The 15,404-nt window shown below is 37.1% G+C and overlaps 1 protein-coding gene and 1 long non-coding RNA gene across 9 annotated transcripts in view; one reads left to right on the top strand and one right to left on the bottom strand.

Moving 5' to 3' along the window:
• The window catches only part of LOC133247525 (uncharacterized), a 35,827-nt gene extending 29,539 nt beyond the window's left edge, over positions 1 to 6,288 (bottom strand). The window contains exon 1 of one of the 3 annotated variants that reach the window (XR_009736420.1): positions 5,890 to 6,288. This is a non-coding gene — a long non-coding RNA (uncharacterized LOC133247525). The remainder of the gene's footprint in view (positions 1 to 5,889) is intronic. The other 2 variants (XR_009736418.1, XR_009736419.1) reach the window with 2 other exon arrangements.
• LRRK2 (leucine rich repeat kinase 2) overlaps positions 1 to 15,404 on the top strand; it is a 204,458-nt gene that overhangs the window by 177,265 nt on the left and 11,789 nt on the right. For all 6 annotated transcript variants that reach the window (XM_061416444.1, XM_061416443.1, XM_061416446.1 and 3 more), the window contains 5 exons: positions 811 to 911; positions 6,957 to 7,151; positions 8,712 to 8,905; positions 10,362 to 10,434; positions 11,490 to 11,674. In XM_061416444.1, coding sequence (XP_061272428.1) covers positions 811 to 911; positions 6,957 to 7,151; positions 8,712 to 8,905; positions 10,362 to 10,434; positions 11,490 to 11,674 — 748 coding nt within the window. The remainder of the gene's footprint in view (positions 1 to 810; positions 912 to 6,956; positions 7,152 to 8,711; positions 8,906 to 10,361; positions 10,435 to 11,489; positions 11,675 to 15,404) is intronic.

The raw sequence follows: 15,404 nt of genomic DNA, 5'->3' as shown, positions 1-15,404 counted from the left end.
TCCTTGGATGGAGGAGCCTTGTGGGCTAGAGTCCATGGGGTCGCAAAGAGTCAGACACGACTGAGTGACTTCACTTTTACTCATGCTTTAAAGAAATTCTAGGACTTTTTTCTTTCATTCCTTAACTGTTACTTCAGTTTGCATTCTGAAATATTCTTTTAAATATATTTAGTTGTTTGTCATATTTTCTGCTTTTCACTTAAAATTCTGAGTGTACACTGTGTTCCAGCTACAGGGAAGATAACTATCTCCTTTTGGGGACCTTTAAAGATTCCCAACAGAAGGAAATCAATTATTATTTGACTAAATACTTCATGCACAATCTGGGTCATCTCCCTCATTTTATCAATTAGCTTTCCAGGAAAAGTTTTCAGGTCTCTATTCTACACTGACCAGAAAAATGGCATACTTAAAAACAAATGTTCCAAAACTGACTGTGGGCATATGAGGACTGAATGCTTGTCTACTGTGAATATTAAAATAAAAGTATTTGCAAAAAAGTCTAATATACGAACAAAAGTGTTTTCAAAATCTATTTGAAATGAAGGTATGAAATGAAAATCTATTTTTATTCAATTGGTATTTGTGTCTCTTTTTATACTGTAAAAATCAAGGACTCTTTTTTGATGTTTCTAGTGGAGATAATTAACAAAATTAGCTTGAAGAGTGATAAGCAGTTCATAATAAATGTGGGATTATAGAGATCAATGTTTCCTTTGCAGTGTCTGGACCTCTCATACACATTGAGAAGAAATATAATCTTTCTGATTTGTTCAGTGTTTTAGTGTGATATGTTTTTTAATGTTTTAGATCCAGTTAAAGAATATGGTTGTGCCCCATGGCCTATGGTTGAGAAGTTAATTAAAAAATGTTTGAAAGAAAATCCTCAAGAAAGACCCACTTCTGCCCAGGTATTCATATCATTAAAATTTATCAGTATTTTGTGCAGAACATAAAATATTTACCTATTTATAAAAAAAAAAAAACACATATATATATATACACACACACACTTAAACATATAAATACACTCACAGTTTAAAGCAGTTTTAAAGCAAACTCGTACATCCTCTCACCACCCTGGGCACAAAACCAAGGGCAGACATCCCAGAAACGCACTGATGCCTCTTCCTGATCGCATCACTCTCTTTCCCTAGCAATGCAGCCACTGTCCTAACTTTCATGATAATCATTTTTATTTCCTCTTTAAGGTTTCACTACCCAGTTTAATATTCCTGTATTCATAATTTATTTAAAATGGAATCAGTCACACGCTGTTCTGAGATTTTTCAGTTTTTATCCCAACATTGTTTTGTGATCTTCATCCATGTTGTTGAACATAGCTGTTGATTCCTTTCCCGGCTACTCCATTCCATTGTTTGAATGCACAACGATGTATTTACCCATGACCATATCAGTGGGTATTCTTTCTAGTTTTATGCTATTATCAGTACTGTTATGAACATGGTTGTACATCTCCTAGTGCAAATTGCATAAGAATTGCTTTATGTTATATATCTAGGAGTTGAATTGCAGAATCATGGAATATGGGAACGTCTAAGTCATTTTCTGAAGAAATTGTACCAGCTTAACAGTTCCATCACCTGTATATTATTGTAGCTGTTTTTTAAAATATATTCTCCTCAAATATTGTACTATCTGACTTTTTAATATTTTTGAAATGGATTCAGTTTTGTACATTGGCTTACATTTTCTTAATTACTAATAAGGATGAGCATTTCTTTATATATTCATTGGTAATATATATGTTTTCTCTTCTGGAAAATGCTTGTTCATTGTTTTGCCCATTTTTCTATTAGGTTATTTGCATAAAAATGAAATTTAAAAACAGCTTCTTTCTTTTCTACATTGTATACTAAAACTTAGTTGGTTACGTATGTTGCAAATTTATTTTCCCAATTCATGGTTCGCATTTTTATTTCCTACTGAGTGCCTTTTGCTTAACAGAATTGCTTAATTTTAATAGAGATAAACTTAACAGTACTTACTTTTTTAGCTATTAGTTTTAGAATCTTGTTTTAAAAGGCCCTTATCTCTCCCAGAGCCACAAAAATATTTACCTATGGTTTCTTCATAAAGTTTAAAAGTTTTGCTTTTGATAAAGTTCTTAATTCATCAGGAATTGTATTTTTATCTATATCCAATTTTCTTTTTTCCATTTGGATAACCTATTTTCCAGTTTCTTCTATGAAATTGTTTCTTTCTTTGTCTTCCATTGATTTTTTTTTCCCCTTTGCACTCTTTGATATACTCTCAAAGATACACACACACACATACTCTCTTCCATTGGTCAATTTACCTGTTTTTCCTCCAGTACAGTCCTGTCTTAATTCTGAAGCTTTAATAGTCTTCCCCTCCACCCCGCAACTGTTATCCTTTAGGAATGACTTAGCTGTTCTTTAGTCTAGTTTTTCCAAAAAAGTTTTTAAATCACTTTGTTAACTTTTTTGGAAAATTCTATTGTGCTTTGGATTAGACTTGCACTGAATCTATAGGCAATAGCCTTATGATATATTAATTCACTGTATTCTTGAATGTGGGTTGTCTCTCTGTTTAGGTCTTAAGTGTCTTTCAATAAAATTTTACAATTCTGCATACAGGTCTTGCACATCTTTTATTGGATATTTTTTGCTATAAATTGCTTTAAACTCACTTCCTGGCTTGAGATGTTTTTGAACCACCTAGGTGATGGGAATCTTATTTGCAAATCTTGAGCAAGCTTATGAATAACAGTTTTTCGGGGTTCTTTTGCTCTTTCACCCTGTGTCTGTAAAGTCCCAAGGCTACTTTCCTTATAGACCAGCGGGAGTGGAGCATGGCTTTATTTCTAATTTTCATTTATTCTGAATATGTGGCCTTTTGGGATCCCAGTTTTATCCTGTTACTACATTCTCCACTTTGGGCATCCCTAGATTTAACTCTTTCCCACCAGCCCCACAAGGAATTCAAAACCACAAATCAGTTTTACTACATTAGATCAGTGCCTTAAGGGAAAATCAGGCTTTGGGGCTTATCTGATCTCTCTGGATTCTGCCTTTCATTAATATTTTGGCCTGATAATTCTGTATAGTGTGGTCAGATCCCTAATGTTTTTAAGAGGTTAAAAAAATAATTTCTTCAGCATTTTAAATTGTAGTTATATGGATCAGATCAGATCAGGTCACTCAGTCGTGTCCGACTTTGCGACCCCATGAATCGCAGCACGCCAGGCCTCCCTGTCCATCACCAACTCCCGAAGTTCACCGAGACTCATGTCCATCGAGTCAGTGATGCCATCCAGCCATCCCATCCTCTGTCGTCCCCTTCTCCTCTTGCCCCCAATCCCTCCCAGCATCAGAGTCTTTTCCAATGAGTCAACTCTTCGCATGAGGTGGCCAAAGTACTGGAGTTTCAGCTTTAGCATCATTCCTTCCAAAGAAATCCCAGGGCTGATCTCCTGCAGAATGGACTGGTTGGATCTCCTTGCAGTCCAAGGGACTCTCAAGAGTCTTCTCCAACACCACAGTTCAAAAGCATCAATTCTTCGGCGCTCAGCCTTCTTCACAGTCCAACTCTCACATCCATACATGACCACAGGAAAAACCATAGCCTTGACTAGACAAACCTTTGTTGGCAAAGTAATGTCTCTGCTTTTGAATGTGCTATCTAGGTTGGTCATAACTTTCCTTCCAAGGAGTAAGCGTCTTTTAATTTCATGGCCAGAGTCACCTTCTATAGTGATTTTGGAGTCCAGAAAAATAAAGTCTGACACTGTTTCCACTGTTTCCCCATCTATTTCCCATGAAGTGATGGGACTGGATGCCATGGTCTTCATTTTCTGAATGTTGAGCTTTAAGCCAACTTTTTCACTCTCCACTTTCACTTTCATCAAGAGGCTTTTTAGTTCCTCTTCACTTTCTGCCATAAGGGTGTGTCATCTGCATATCTGAGGTTATTGATATTTCTCCCGGCAATCTTGATTCCAGCTTGTGTTTCTTCCAGACCAGCGTCTCTCATGATGTACTCTGCATATAAGTTAACTAAGCAGGGTGACAATATACAGCCTTGACGTACTCCTTTTCCTATTTGGAACCAGTCTGTTGTTCCATGTCCAGTTCTAACTGTTGCTTACTGACCTGCATACAAATTTCTCAAGAGGCAGATCAGGTGGTCTGGTATTCCCATCTCTTTCAGAATTTTCCACAGTTTATTGTGATCCACACAGTCAAAGGCTTTGGCATAGTCAATAAAGCAGAAATAGATGCTTTTCTGGAACTCTCTTGCTTTTTCCATGATCCAGCAGATGTTGGCAATTTGATCTCTGGTGTCTCTGCCTTTTCTAAAACCGCTTGAACATCAGGAAGTCCACGGTTCACATATTGCTCAAGCCTGGCTTGGAGAATTTTGAGCATTACTTTACTAGCGTGTGAGATGAGTGCAATTGTGCAGTAGTTTGAGCATTCTTTGGCGTTGCCTTTCTTTGGGAATGGAATGAAAACTGGCCTTTTCCAGTCCTGTGGCCACTGCTGAGTTTTCCAAATTTGTTGGCATATTGAGTGCAGCACTTTCACAGCATCATCTTTCAGGATTTGGAATAACTCAACTGGAATTCTATCACCTCCACTAGCTTTGTTCGTAGTGATGCTTTCTAAGGCTCACTTGACTTCACATTCCAGGATGTCTGACTCTAGGTCAGTGATCACACCATCGTGATTATCTGGGTTGTGAAGGTCTTTTTGTACAGTTCTTCTGTGTATTCTTGCCATCTCTTCTTAATATCTTCTGCTTCTGTTAGGTCCATACCATTTCTGTCCTTTATTGAGCCCATCTTTGCATTTAATGTTCCTTTGGTATCTCTTGAAGAGATCCCTAGTCTTTCCCATTCTGTTGTTTTCCTCTATTTCTTTGCATTGATTGCTGAAGAAGGCTTTCTTATCTCTTCTTGCTATTCTTTGGAACTCTGTATTCAGATGTTTATATCTTTCCTTTACTCCTTTGCTTTTCGCTTCTCTTCTTTTCACAGCTATTTGTAAGGCCTCCCCAGACAGCCATTTTGCTTTTTTGCATTTCTTTTCCATGGGGATGGTCTTGATCTCTGTCTCCCATACAATGTTGCAAACCTCATTCCATAGTTCATCAGGCACTCTATCTATCAGATCTAGGCCCTTAAATCTATTTCTCACTTCCACTGTATAATCATAAGGGATTTGATTTAGGTCATACCTGAATGGTCTAGTGGTTTTCCGTACTTTCTTCAATTTAAGTCTGAATTTCTTGCCCAAATAACCTTTTCTATCATATTATTGGAAATAGAACTCTTATAGTTTTTTAAATTTTATTTTGATTTTATTTCTTGGTCACACTGCATGGCATGCAGGATATTAGTTTCCTGACCATATCAAACCCTTGCCCCCTGTAGTGGAAGTCTTGACCACTGGCCTGCCAGAGAAGGCCCTCTTACTATGTTTTAAATAAAACATTTAATATATCAAAATAAGAGGTGTTTTTATATTTTGGACTCTCAATTTTGTATAACAATTAATTGAAAAATTTTTGTTCAGTTTCTTACTGAGAAATAGCTGAGGACATGTACACTACCTTTATCAGACAACCTATAATCATGTTGACTACTTGTCTTACTTTTTAATTTTGGTTGCTACCAGTATTAATCACACAGACTTAAAAAAAAAAATATCTTGGTGATATTCTCCAAAGCTTAATTATTGTTTTACTTTTTCTTTTTTAAATTTTTACTTATATTTCACTTGTATTTTATAGCTTACCTATCACCTTGAGGGTTTTTTTCTCGTAGCATATGACAGTATTCAAAAACTTTCTCATACCTGTTTAAAATACCATGTGTGCTAGGCAAGATAGGTGAACTCATACCTTTGTCAGATGAGGCACTGGGTGAATAGGAGCTTTCTTGGAGTCTCCTGCATGGCAGGCAGGTGGCTGTGACACGAGACTCTAATTCCATTTTCCTGACTCCTGGTTGTTTCCTTACATTGGCTTTATGCCATCTCTCTAGTTCTTTAGTGCTTGAAGGAAAAACAAAAACAGAATCTGGAGGTGATTTGTGAGTTTGTTGCCATGCTGTGCTTAGTCACTCAGTTGTTTCTCACTCTTTGTGACACCATAGACTGTAGCCCGCCAGATTCCTCTGTCCACGGGGATTCTCCAGACAAGAGTACTGGAGTGGGTAGCCTATCCCTTCTCCAGGTGATCTTCTCAACTGAGGAGTTGAACTGGGGGTCTCTTGCAATGCAGGTGAATTCATTACCAGTTGAGCTACCAGGGAAGCTTGTTCCCAAAGATCAAAATTTCATTTCCCTTCAACTGGTAGAAGCTCTAGTCTCTTGTTGGTTCGAATATTTGTCTTCAACATGATGTGTTTCTGCGGTATAAAACTGAATGAAGAATAGCTCCTGATTCTGGTAACTTTCTGTTAATTTGGCACTTTGGGGATTTCTTTTCAAAGAATTCAGTTACAAAACACACCCTACATAATAAAGTGTGTATACCATGCACAGTTTAAAAATAAGTATTGTTTTAATGTAATTTTATCTCTAGTTTGTTAATCTTGTTGCTCTGGGTGGATCACAGTATAAATAACAAATTTAGATTTTTCTTGATGAAACTGTAACATTTAACTGTAACATTATGCATAATGATATGATCTTTCAAGGTGTTTCCCAGATGTCTTGGTGGTAAAGAATCCACCTGCCAAGCTGGAAATGCAGGGTTGATCCCTGGGTCAGGAAGATCCCCTGGAGAAGGAAATGGCAACCCATTCTAGTAATGTTGCCTGGGAAATCCCACGGACAGAGGAGCATAGTGGGCTATAGTCCATAAGGTCTCAAAGACTCTGACATGACTTAGCGACTAAACTACCATCATAATCTTTCAAACAGACATGTGTTAACTTGATGTGTGTTGTTTTTTAAACTTCTCAGGTCTTTGACATTTTGAATTCAGCTGAGTTAATCTGTCTGATGAGACGTATATCAATACCTAAAAGCTTTACTGTTGAATGCATGGTTGCTACGAATCATAACAGCAAGAATGTGAGGATTTGGCTGGGCTGTGGACACACTGACAAAGGACAGCTGTCGTTTCTTGACTTAAATACAGAAAGATACACTTCTGAGGTAAATCCAAATGCTCTTTAAATTAGTGATATTCTAGAAAACTCACTTTGTGAACTATTTTAAAGCTTGTGCCAATTAAAAAGTTACTTGGGAGCATTCAGTGCATAGATGTGAAGTATCTGGCGGGGCCAGGGCCAGGGAAGGGCTTGTGGGCACGGTGTTTGGTTTGGGACACAGTGACAGAGCTATCTGTGTCCGACTGCTGGGTGGAAAGTGATTGTCTGGGGCCTAGCCAAGAAAGAGGTCTGAGAGGTTCTTGACACTAACCATGACTTTCAAGTGGAACTGCAGCAACTCAACTGGTTCTTTTTAAAAAAAGTTACTTAGGAAGAAATTAAATAAGGGCTAATATAGACTTGTATTAAATTAGCTTCCTGTTAGAACAAGTGCATTCACAAGAAATTAAGTGGTATGTATTCTGTTTTAAAACCACAATGTTAAAAAAAAAAAAAAAAAAAAAACCCACAATGTATGTCTTAGGTCAGGATCCCTAGAAACAGAGCCTGAAACAGGATTTTATATGAGTGATTTAAGGAAAGAGAGGGCTTCCCTGGTAGCTCAGCTGGCAAAGAATCTGCCTGCAATGCAGGAGACCTGGGCTTGATCCCTGGGTTGGGAAGATCCCCTGGAGGAGGGCATGGTAACCCACTCCAGTATTCTTGCCTGGAGAATCCCCGTGGACAGAGGAGCCTGGGGTTTCAAACAGCCAGACATGACTGAATGACTAAGCAGAGCGCACCAGGAGAGAGAAACTTTAAAGAAGATATGGGAAGCCACATAGGTCAAGGAAAGAAGCTCAGCAAAATGTAGTTTCTGAGGAAGTCTAGCTTCAAGCTTTGTGTATGTGCATTCATGCTCAATCTTTCGACACCATGTACTGTATGTAGCCCTCCAACTTTCAGTCATCACCCACAAGAAACTCTGGAATGTGATAACAGCACAGATTAATTCTTTCACCAGGCAAGTGGTCTGGTATGTCAGTCCCACTTATCAGTCAGTCATTAGCCACAATTTGCCCAATGGTAGGAGTGGGGTAATCTCCCAGCCACTTCTGAACAAGCCAGCTCCCTGTGGGCTGAAGGTAATGAAGGGTGCAGCTTTGAGCTCTTAGTAGCCAACAGTCAGAGCACCTGAGGGTGGCTGATAGAGGAGATCTGGGCTTGGCTTTTACAAGATGGGTCACTAATTGTATTGGGAAATATAAGGTAAATTTCTAGACTTAAAAAATTTAATATTTTGATAGTTGCTTTGAAATGTGTTATGCCTAAATATTATTCTTAAGGTTGAACAGTGTTCTTGTGTTATTTTGAGTGAGAAATGATACTGAAAATAATTTTCAGTTTTTAAATTTTAGTTTCAGGTACATTCTAGACAGACCTTTTTTTTTTTTCTTTGCCAGTTAACTCATTTATTGTTGCAAGTTAAATAAAATCGTCACTGTTTTTAAAATTAAAAGCAAGAAGATAAAAAGTTAAATATGTGAATTACATAATTCTGTACAAATTCTAGCCACTTACGGTAGACCAAAGTCCTTTAGAGTGTGTTTTCTTTTCTTACTAGGAAGTTACTGATAGTAGAATTCTGTGCCTTGCCTTGGTGTATCTTCCTGTTGAAAAGGAAAGTTGGATTGTGTCTGGAACACAGTCTGGCACGCTCCTCGTCATTAATACTGAAGATGGGAGAAAGAAGCATACCCTTGAAAAGATGACTGATTCTGTTACTTGCTTGTATTGCAATTCCTTTTCCAAGCAAAGGTAAGACAGTGAATTTGACCTTGAAGGAGCATTACCTGTCTTTTAGTTGACTTAATTATGTGCAAAATTGTTACAGTATCAGCACATGCAAATTTTTAACATTTTCCCATTGGTTGCATGTATTAAAGGGAATTATAGGAGGCTTCAAAGATATTGGTGTTTTCCCGTATACAGATCAGGCTGAAGCAGTTTAAAAATAGGTCAGTCAAGGGCGCCTGTCAGCAGAGTGGGGAGAGGGCTGCAGGCTGGAGGAAGTACCTGAGGGAGGCGGGAAGAGTCGGGGCTGCGGCCTCAGGAGACGCTGGGGAGGAGGGCTGGGTGCCTGCTGGCCAGGATGTGCTTGTCAGCCCAGCACCCGGATGTGGGCGCATGGCCTCTGATCCCGCAGAGCCCCTAGGGCTGGCCGGAGTCAGTTCTCCGTGTGTGTGTGTGTGTGTGTGTGTGTGTGTGTGTGTGGCGGCCTGCAAGACCTCAACTATGGCTCTAACGCTTTACAACTCATGACAGCAATTTACTTTCGTAGGGCTTCTACCAAAAAGAGTTCTTATTCTTTGTCTGAATGCATGTATATCGATAATCTGTTATATGCCTCTAAAGCATAGCACTTAACTACCAGATTGAAAAAAATAACAAAAACAAAAACTTCAGTAAATGAATTCATAAGTTGTTAATAGGTGAAAATGGCTTAAACATTATCGGTTATTGAAATGAGAGAATTTCAGATATGAGTGATAGATTAGTTGCTGTAATAGTTGGGGCGGTATGATTTCCATGAGGCATTTAGATTATATGTCATATCCTTCAGTCAGTACCAGAAAATAAATAAGTATTAGAAAAATGTGAAGTCCAAGTTTTGGTAGCTGAATTATAAACTCCATTGGCAATGATCCAAAAATTATTGTTGGATACTGTCAAAAATTTCATCAGAGGAAGTCAAATAGGCAAGGAAGATTTCATATTTAAGATAATTGCAATAGGGGAGAGGAATTGAACTCAGTTCTGCTGAAATAAAAGATGGGGGAGTTTTTAAACCCTTTAACGAGCTAGTGGAAAAGTGCTGAAGGACTTTGGGGGAGGAGGAGGGTCAGTGTGATTAGGCCATCTGTGTTTGCTGATCATTGCTTATTGAAATTGAGCTCCTACTGTCTTACAAAGACTAGGAGAAGGCACATCATCCTTCCTGATGACATTTCAGAGACGGCTTCCAAATTTTTGAGAAAGTCATTCTTAAATTATAAAACTTGCAAGGGTCTAGGAGAAGATCTGCATTTTAAATGGGCCAAGAAAGAAGTTATAATTTATGTTTTCTCAAGTGAACGCTGTAAGGAAAGGGAGGTCAGGGCCAATAACCAGGAAAAAAACCTGTCTAAAGTTTAGTTAAGCTAGGGGGAATGTGAAGCCATCTTGGTCAATATAATCATTCTTTTCATAACAATTTTGACATTTTTTCTTTTAGCAAGCAAAAAACTTTCCTTTTAGTGGGAACTGCTGATGGCAACTTAGCGATTTTTGAAGATAAAAGTGTTAAGGTAATATTGAACACATTCTGCATCAAAATTTAAATTGTTTCATGTTTATTCATCAACACCCTCCTTCTGATTATAAACTCCTTGACACCAAGGATCATGTATTCTGTTTTTTATCTTTTCATTGCTTTAGAAAGTCTTGTACACAATAGATTCTCTATAAGTACTTGCTGATTAACTGTGTATATGAATGAACCAAGGAAAAATTGATAAATGAGATCTGATTTATAATAGTCTTAGTGATGGAAATAATTCCATTTTTATATAAGTGAAGTAGATAATTTCTTATAACTATATTGTGGAAAAGATAAGGGAAACAAGTTTTAAGTCTGGCTTGCTATCAACCTATTCTTTAATCTTGAAGAAATCATTTGACTTTCTGTTCTTAAGATTCACATTTATCATTAAAGCATTGATTTCTCCACCCTTCATTCATCTGTGGTTCCATCTAGTCATTTAACATCCTATCCATTCATACTCTTTGTTAGCAAAAAAGCTTATTATCTAATGAGAGACAAATAATTATAGTAGAATTTTTAGGTTACTGCTGTACAAATTTTGCATGGAGAAGTGAAGAGATTGGTTGCAAAGATAATTGAATACTATTTGAATTAAATCCTGTTTTTATAAGCCATTTGAAAAATTTATCCTGGATTTTTATTTTTATACCTCTAACCATTTAAGCAGAGAAGGCAATGGCACCCCACTCCAGTACTCTTGCCTGGAAAATCCCATGGACGGAGGAGCCTGGTAGGCTGCAGTCCATGGGGTCGCTAAGAGTTGGACACGGCTGAGTGACTTCACTTTCACTTTTACTTTCATGCATTGGAGAAGGAAATGGCAACCCACTCCAGTGTTCTTGCCTGGAGAATCCCAGGGACAGGGGAGCCTGGTGGGCTGCCGTCTATAGGGTTGCACAGAGTCGGACACAACTGAAGTGACTTAGCAGCAGCAGCAACCATTTAAGAGGAAAAGTAGTTTTTAGGAAGCTCAAATTTTACACTGTTTCACTCTGTAGATACTCAATTTACTGAATGTGTTTTCTCTTTTTGGCAAAGTGTAAAGGAGCCACTCCTTTGAAGATACTCAACATAGGAAATGTCAGCACTCCACTGATGTGTTTGAGTGAATCTGTGAACTTAACTGAAAAAAACATTATGTGGGGAGGATGTGGTACAAAAGTTTTCTCATTTTCTGATGATTTCACCATTCAGAAACTCATTGAGACCAGGACAAATCAGCGGTGAGTTATTCCTTTCTGTGCAGCTAATTTACCATTTTATTAATGTATATTCTTTGTAATCATGTCAATAATACTGTCTGTAATTTCCAACAAAAATCTTTCAAAATGCATACATTATTTTTCTGTTGTAAATGTAAATATTCATTATGAAACTTAGAAAGCACAGGAACGTTAAAAAAATCACCCAGTCTAATCACATTTGGGATAGAATATGAAAATCCATGGTAATTTTGTAGTGTTTATCAATTTAAATTTTTATCATTTTCATTATCTCCATTTCAAATTAAACATGGAATTTGAAAGACAATCAACTCATTATTTTACTAAAGATATGAATTTTACACATATATTTTGGATAATTTTCTTTGTTCTTTCTTTTTTTATTGAGATATTGTTGATTTACACTATTATATAAATTTAAGCTATACAACATAGGGATTTGAAATTTTCAAAGGTTATATTCCATTTATAGTTATTATAAAATATTGGCTACATTCCCTGTGTTATACAGTATATCCTTGTAGCTTATTTTATACATAGTAATTTGTACTTCTTAATGTTCTAACATTATCTTGGCCCTCCCCTCTTTCCTCTCTGCACTGGTAAACACTAGTTTGTTCTCTGTATCTTTGAGTGTGTTTTAATTTTGTTATATTCACTAGTTTGTTTTATTTTTTAGATTCTACATATAAGTGAGATCAAATAGTATTTGTCTTTCTTTGACTTATTTCACTTAGCATAATAACCTCTAAGTTCATCCATGTTGTTGCAAATGGCAAAATTTCAATCATTTTATTGGTGGGTATTATTCTCTTGTATATTTATACATACCATATCTTCTTTTTTCATTCATCTGATGGTGGACACTTAGGTTGCTTCCATATCTTGCTTATTATTAGAGTGCTTATATCATTTCAAATATATATATATATATATATATTTTGGATAAATTCCCAGGAGTGGAATTTTTGGGTCATATGGTAGTTCTATTTTTAGTTTTTTGATGAATCTAAATTTATTTCCATAGTGGCTGCACCATTTTCACAACCAGTGCATGAGGTTTCCCTTTTCTCCACACTCTTGCCAATGCTTGTTATTTGTGGTCTTTTTGATGATAGCCATTCTGACAGATGTTAGGTGATACTTCACTGTGGTTTTAATTTGAGCTTCTCTGATGATACTGATGGTAAGCATCTTTTCATATGCCTATAGATCATCTGTATGTCTTCTTTGGAAAAATGCCTATGGGTCTCTGTCCTTTTATTAATTTTGTTTTGTATTTTTAATGTTGATTTATAGGAGCTATTTGTATATTTTGGATATTAACACCTTATCAATCACATAATTTGCAAATATTGTCTTCTATTCAGTAGGTTGTCTTCATTTTGTTGATGGTTTCCTTCACTGTGCAAAAGTTTTTAAGTGTACTTAGCTCCTCCCATTTATTTTTGCTATTATTTTCTTTGCTTTAGGAGACAGACCCCCAAAAATTTATTGCTACAATTTATGTTAAGTGTTCAACCTATGTTTCCTTCTGGGAGTTTTATGATATCGAGTCTTGCATTCGAGTCTTTAATCTATTTTGAGTTTATTTTTGTATATGTTGTTAGAGACTCTTCTATGTTTCATTCTTTTCCATATACCTGTCTATTTCTCCCAGTACCATTTATTGAAGAGACTGTCCTTGCTCTATTGTACATTCTTATTCTTGCCTTCTTTGTTGTAGATTAATTGAACATAAGTGAGTGGGTTTATTTCTGGTCTCTTGTATTTCATTGATATGTGTGTCTTTTTTGTGCCAATTCCATACTATTTTGATTACCATAGCTTTGTAATCTAATCTGAAGTCAGAGCCTGTGATTCCTCCAGTTACGTTCTTTCTCAAGATTGTTTTTGACTATTTAAATCTTTTGTGTTTCCATACAAATTTTATGTTCTGTGAAAAATTCCATTGGTGTTTTAGTAGGGATTTCACTGAATATATAGATTGCCTTTGGGTAGTATAGTCATTTTGACATTATTAATTCTTCCAGTCCATGAACATGGTATATCTTTCCATTGGTTTCTGTCTTCTTGTTTCTTTCATCAGTCTTAGAGTTTTCTGAGTACAGATCTTTTATCACCTCAGTTCAGTTCAGTCGCTCAGTCATGTCCAAATGTCCGACTCTTTGCCACCCCATGTCGTCCCCTTCTCCTCCTGCCCCTAATCCCTCCCAGCATCAGAGTCTTTTCCAATGAGTCAACTCTTCGCATAAGGTGGCAAAGTATTGGAGTTTCAGCTTCAACATCAGTCCTTCCAATGAACACCCAGGACTGATCTCCTTTAGAATGGACTGGTTGGAGCTCCTTGCAGTCCAAGGGACTCTCAAGAGTCTTCTCCAACACCACAGTTCAAAAGCATCAATTCTTTGGTGCTCAGCTTTCTTCACAGTCCAACTCTCACATCCGTACATGACCACTGGAAAAACCATAGCCTTGACTAGCCGGACCTTTGCTGGCAAAGTAATGTCTCTGCTTTTGAATATGCTACTAGGTTGGTCATAACTTTCCTTCCAAGGAGTAAGCGTCTTTTAATTTCCTGGCTGCTATCACCATCTGCAGTGATTTTGGAGCCTAAGTGAAATGTGTCACTGTTTCCATTTTTTCCCCTTCCATTTGCCATGAAGTGATGGGACCAGATGCCATGATCTTAGTTTTCTGAATGTTGAGCTTTAAGCCAACTTTTTCACTCTCCTCTTTCACTGTCATCAAGAGGCTCTTTAGTTCTTCTTCACTTTCTGCCATATGGGTGGTGTCGTCTGCATATCTGAGGTTATTGATATTTCTCCTGGCATTCTTGATTCCAGCTTGTGCTTCTTCCAGCCCAGCGTTTCTCATGATGTACTCTGCATATAAGTTAAATAAGCAGAGTGACAATATACAGCCTTGACGTACTCCTTTTCCTATTTGGAACCAGTCTGTTGTTCCATGTCCAGTTCTAACTGTTGCTTCCTGACCTGATATAGTTTTCTCAAGAGGCAGGTCAGGTAGGTTTATTCCTTGTTATTTTATTCTTTTTGATGCAGTTGCTAATGGAATTGTTTCCTTAATTTCTCTTTCTGATTGTTTGTTGTTAGTGTATGGAAATGCAACAGATTTCTGTATCCTGCAATTTTATTGAATTCATTAATGAGCTCTACTAGTTTTCTGGCAGTGTCTTTAGGATTTTCTATGTGTAGTATCTTATTTAACTTATATGCAGAGTACATCATGAGAAACTCTGGGCTGGAAGAATAACAAGCTAGAATCAAGATTGCCAGAAGAAATATCAATAACCTCAGATATGCAGATGACACCACCCTTATGGCAGAAAGTGAAGAGGAACTAAAAAGCCTCTTGATGAAAGTGAAAATATAGAGTGAAAAAGTTGACTTAAAGCTCAACATTCAGAAAACTAAGATCATGGTATCTGGTCCCATCACTTCATGGGAAATAGATGGGGAAACAGTGGAAATGGTGTCAGAATTTATTTTTGGGGTCTCCAAAATCACTGCAGATGGTGATTGCAGCCAGGAAATTAAAAGACGCTTACTCCTTGGAAGGAAAGTTATGACCAACCTAGCCAGCATATTAAAAAGCAGTGACATTACTTTACCAACAAAGGTCCGTCTAGTCAAGGCTATGGTTTTTCCAGTACTCATGTATGGATGTGGGAGTTGGACTATAAAGAAAGCTGAGTGCCGAAGAATTG

The sequence above is a fragment of the Bos javanicus genome, chromosome 5 (assembly GCF_032452875.1).
Source record: "Bos javanicus breed banteng chromosome 5, ARS-OSU_banteng_1.0, whole genome shotgun sequence".
Lineage (NCBI taxonomy): Eukaryota > Metazoa > Chordata > Mammalia > Artiodactyla > Bovidae > Bos > Bos javanicus.
Note: the sequence above shows the minus strand (reverse complement) of the source record. Positions and strands in the feature narration are given on the sequence as shown.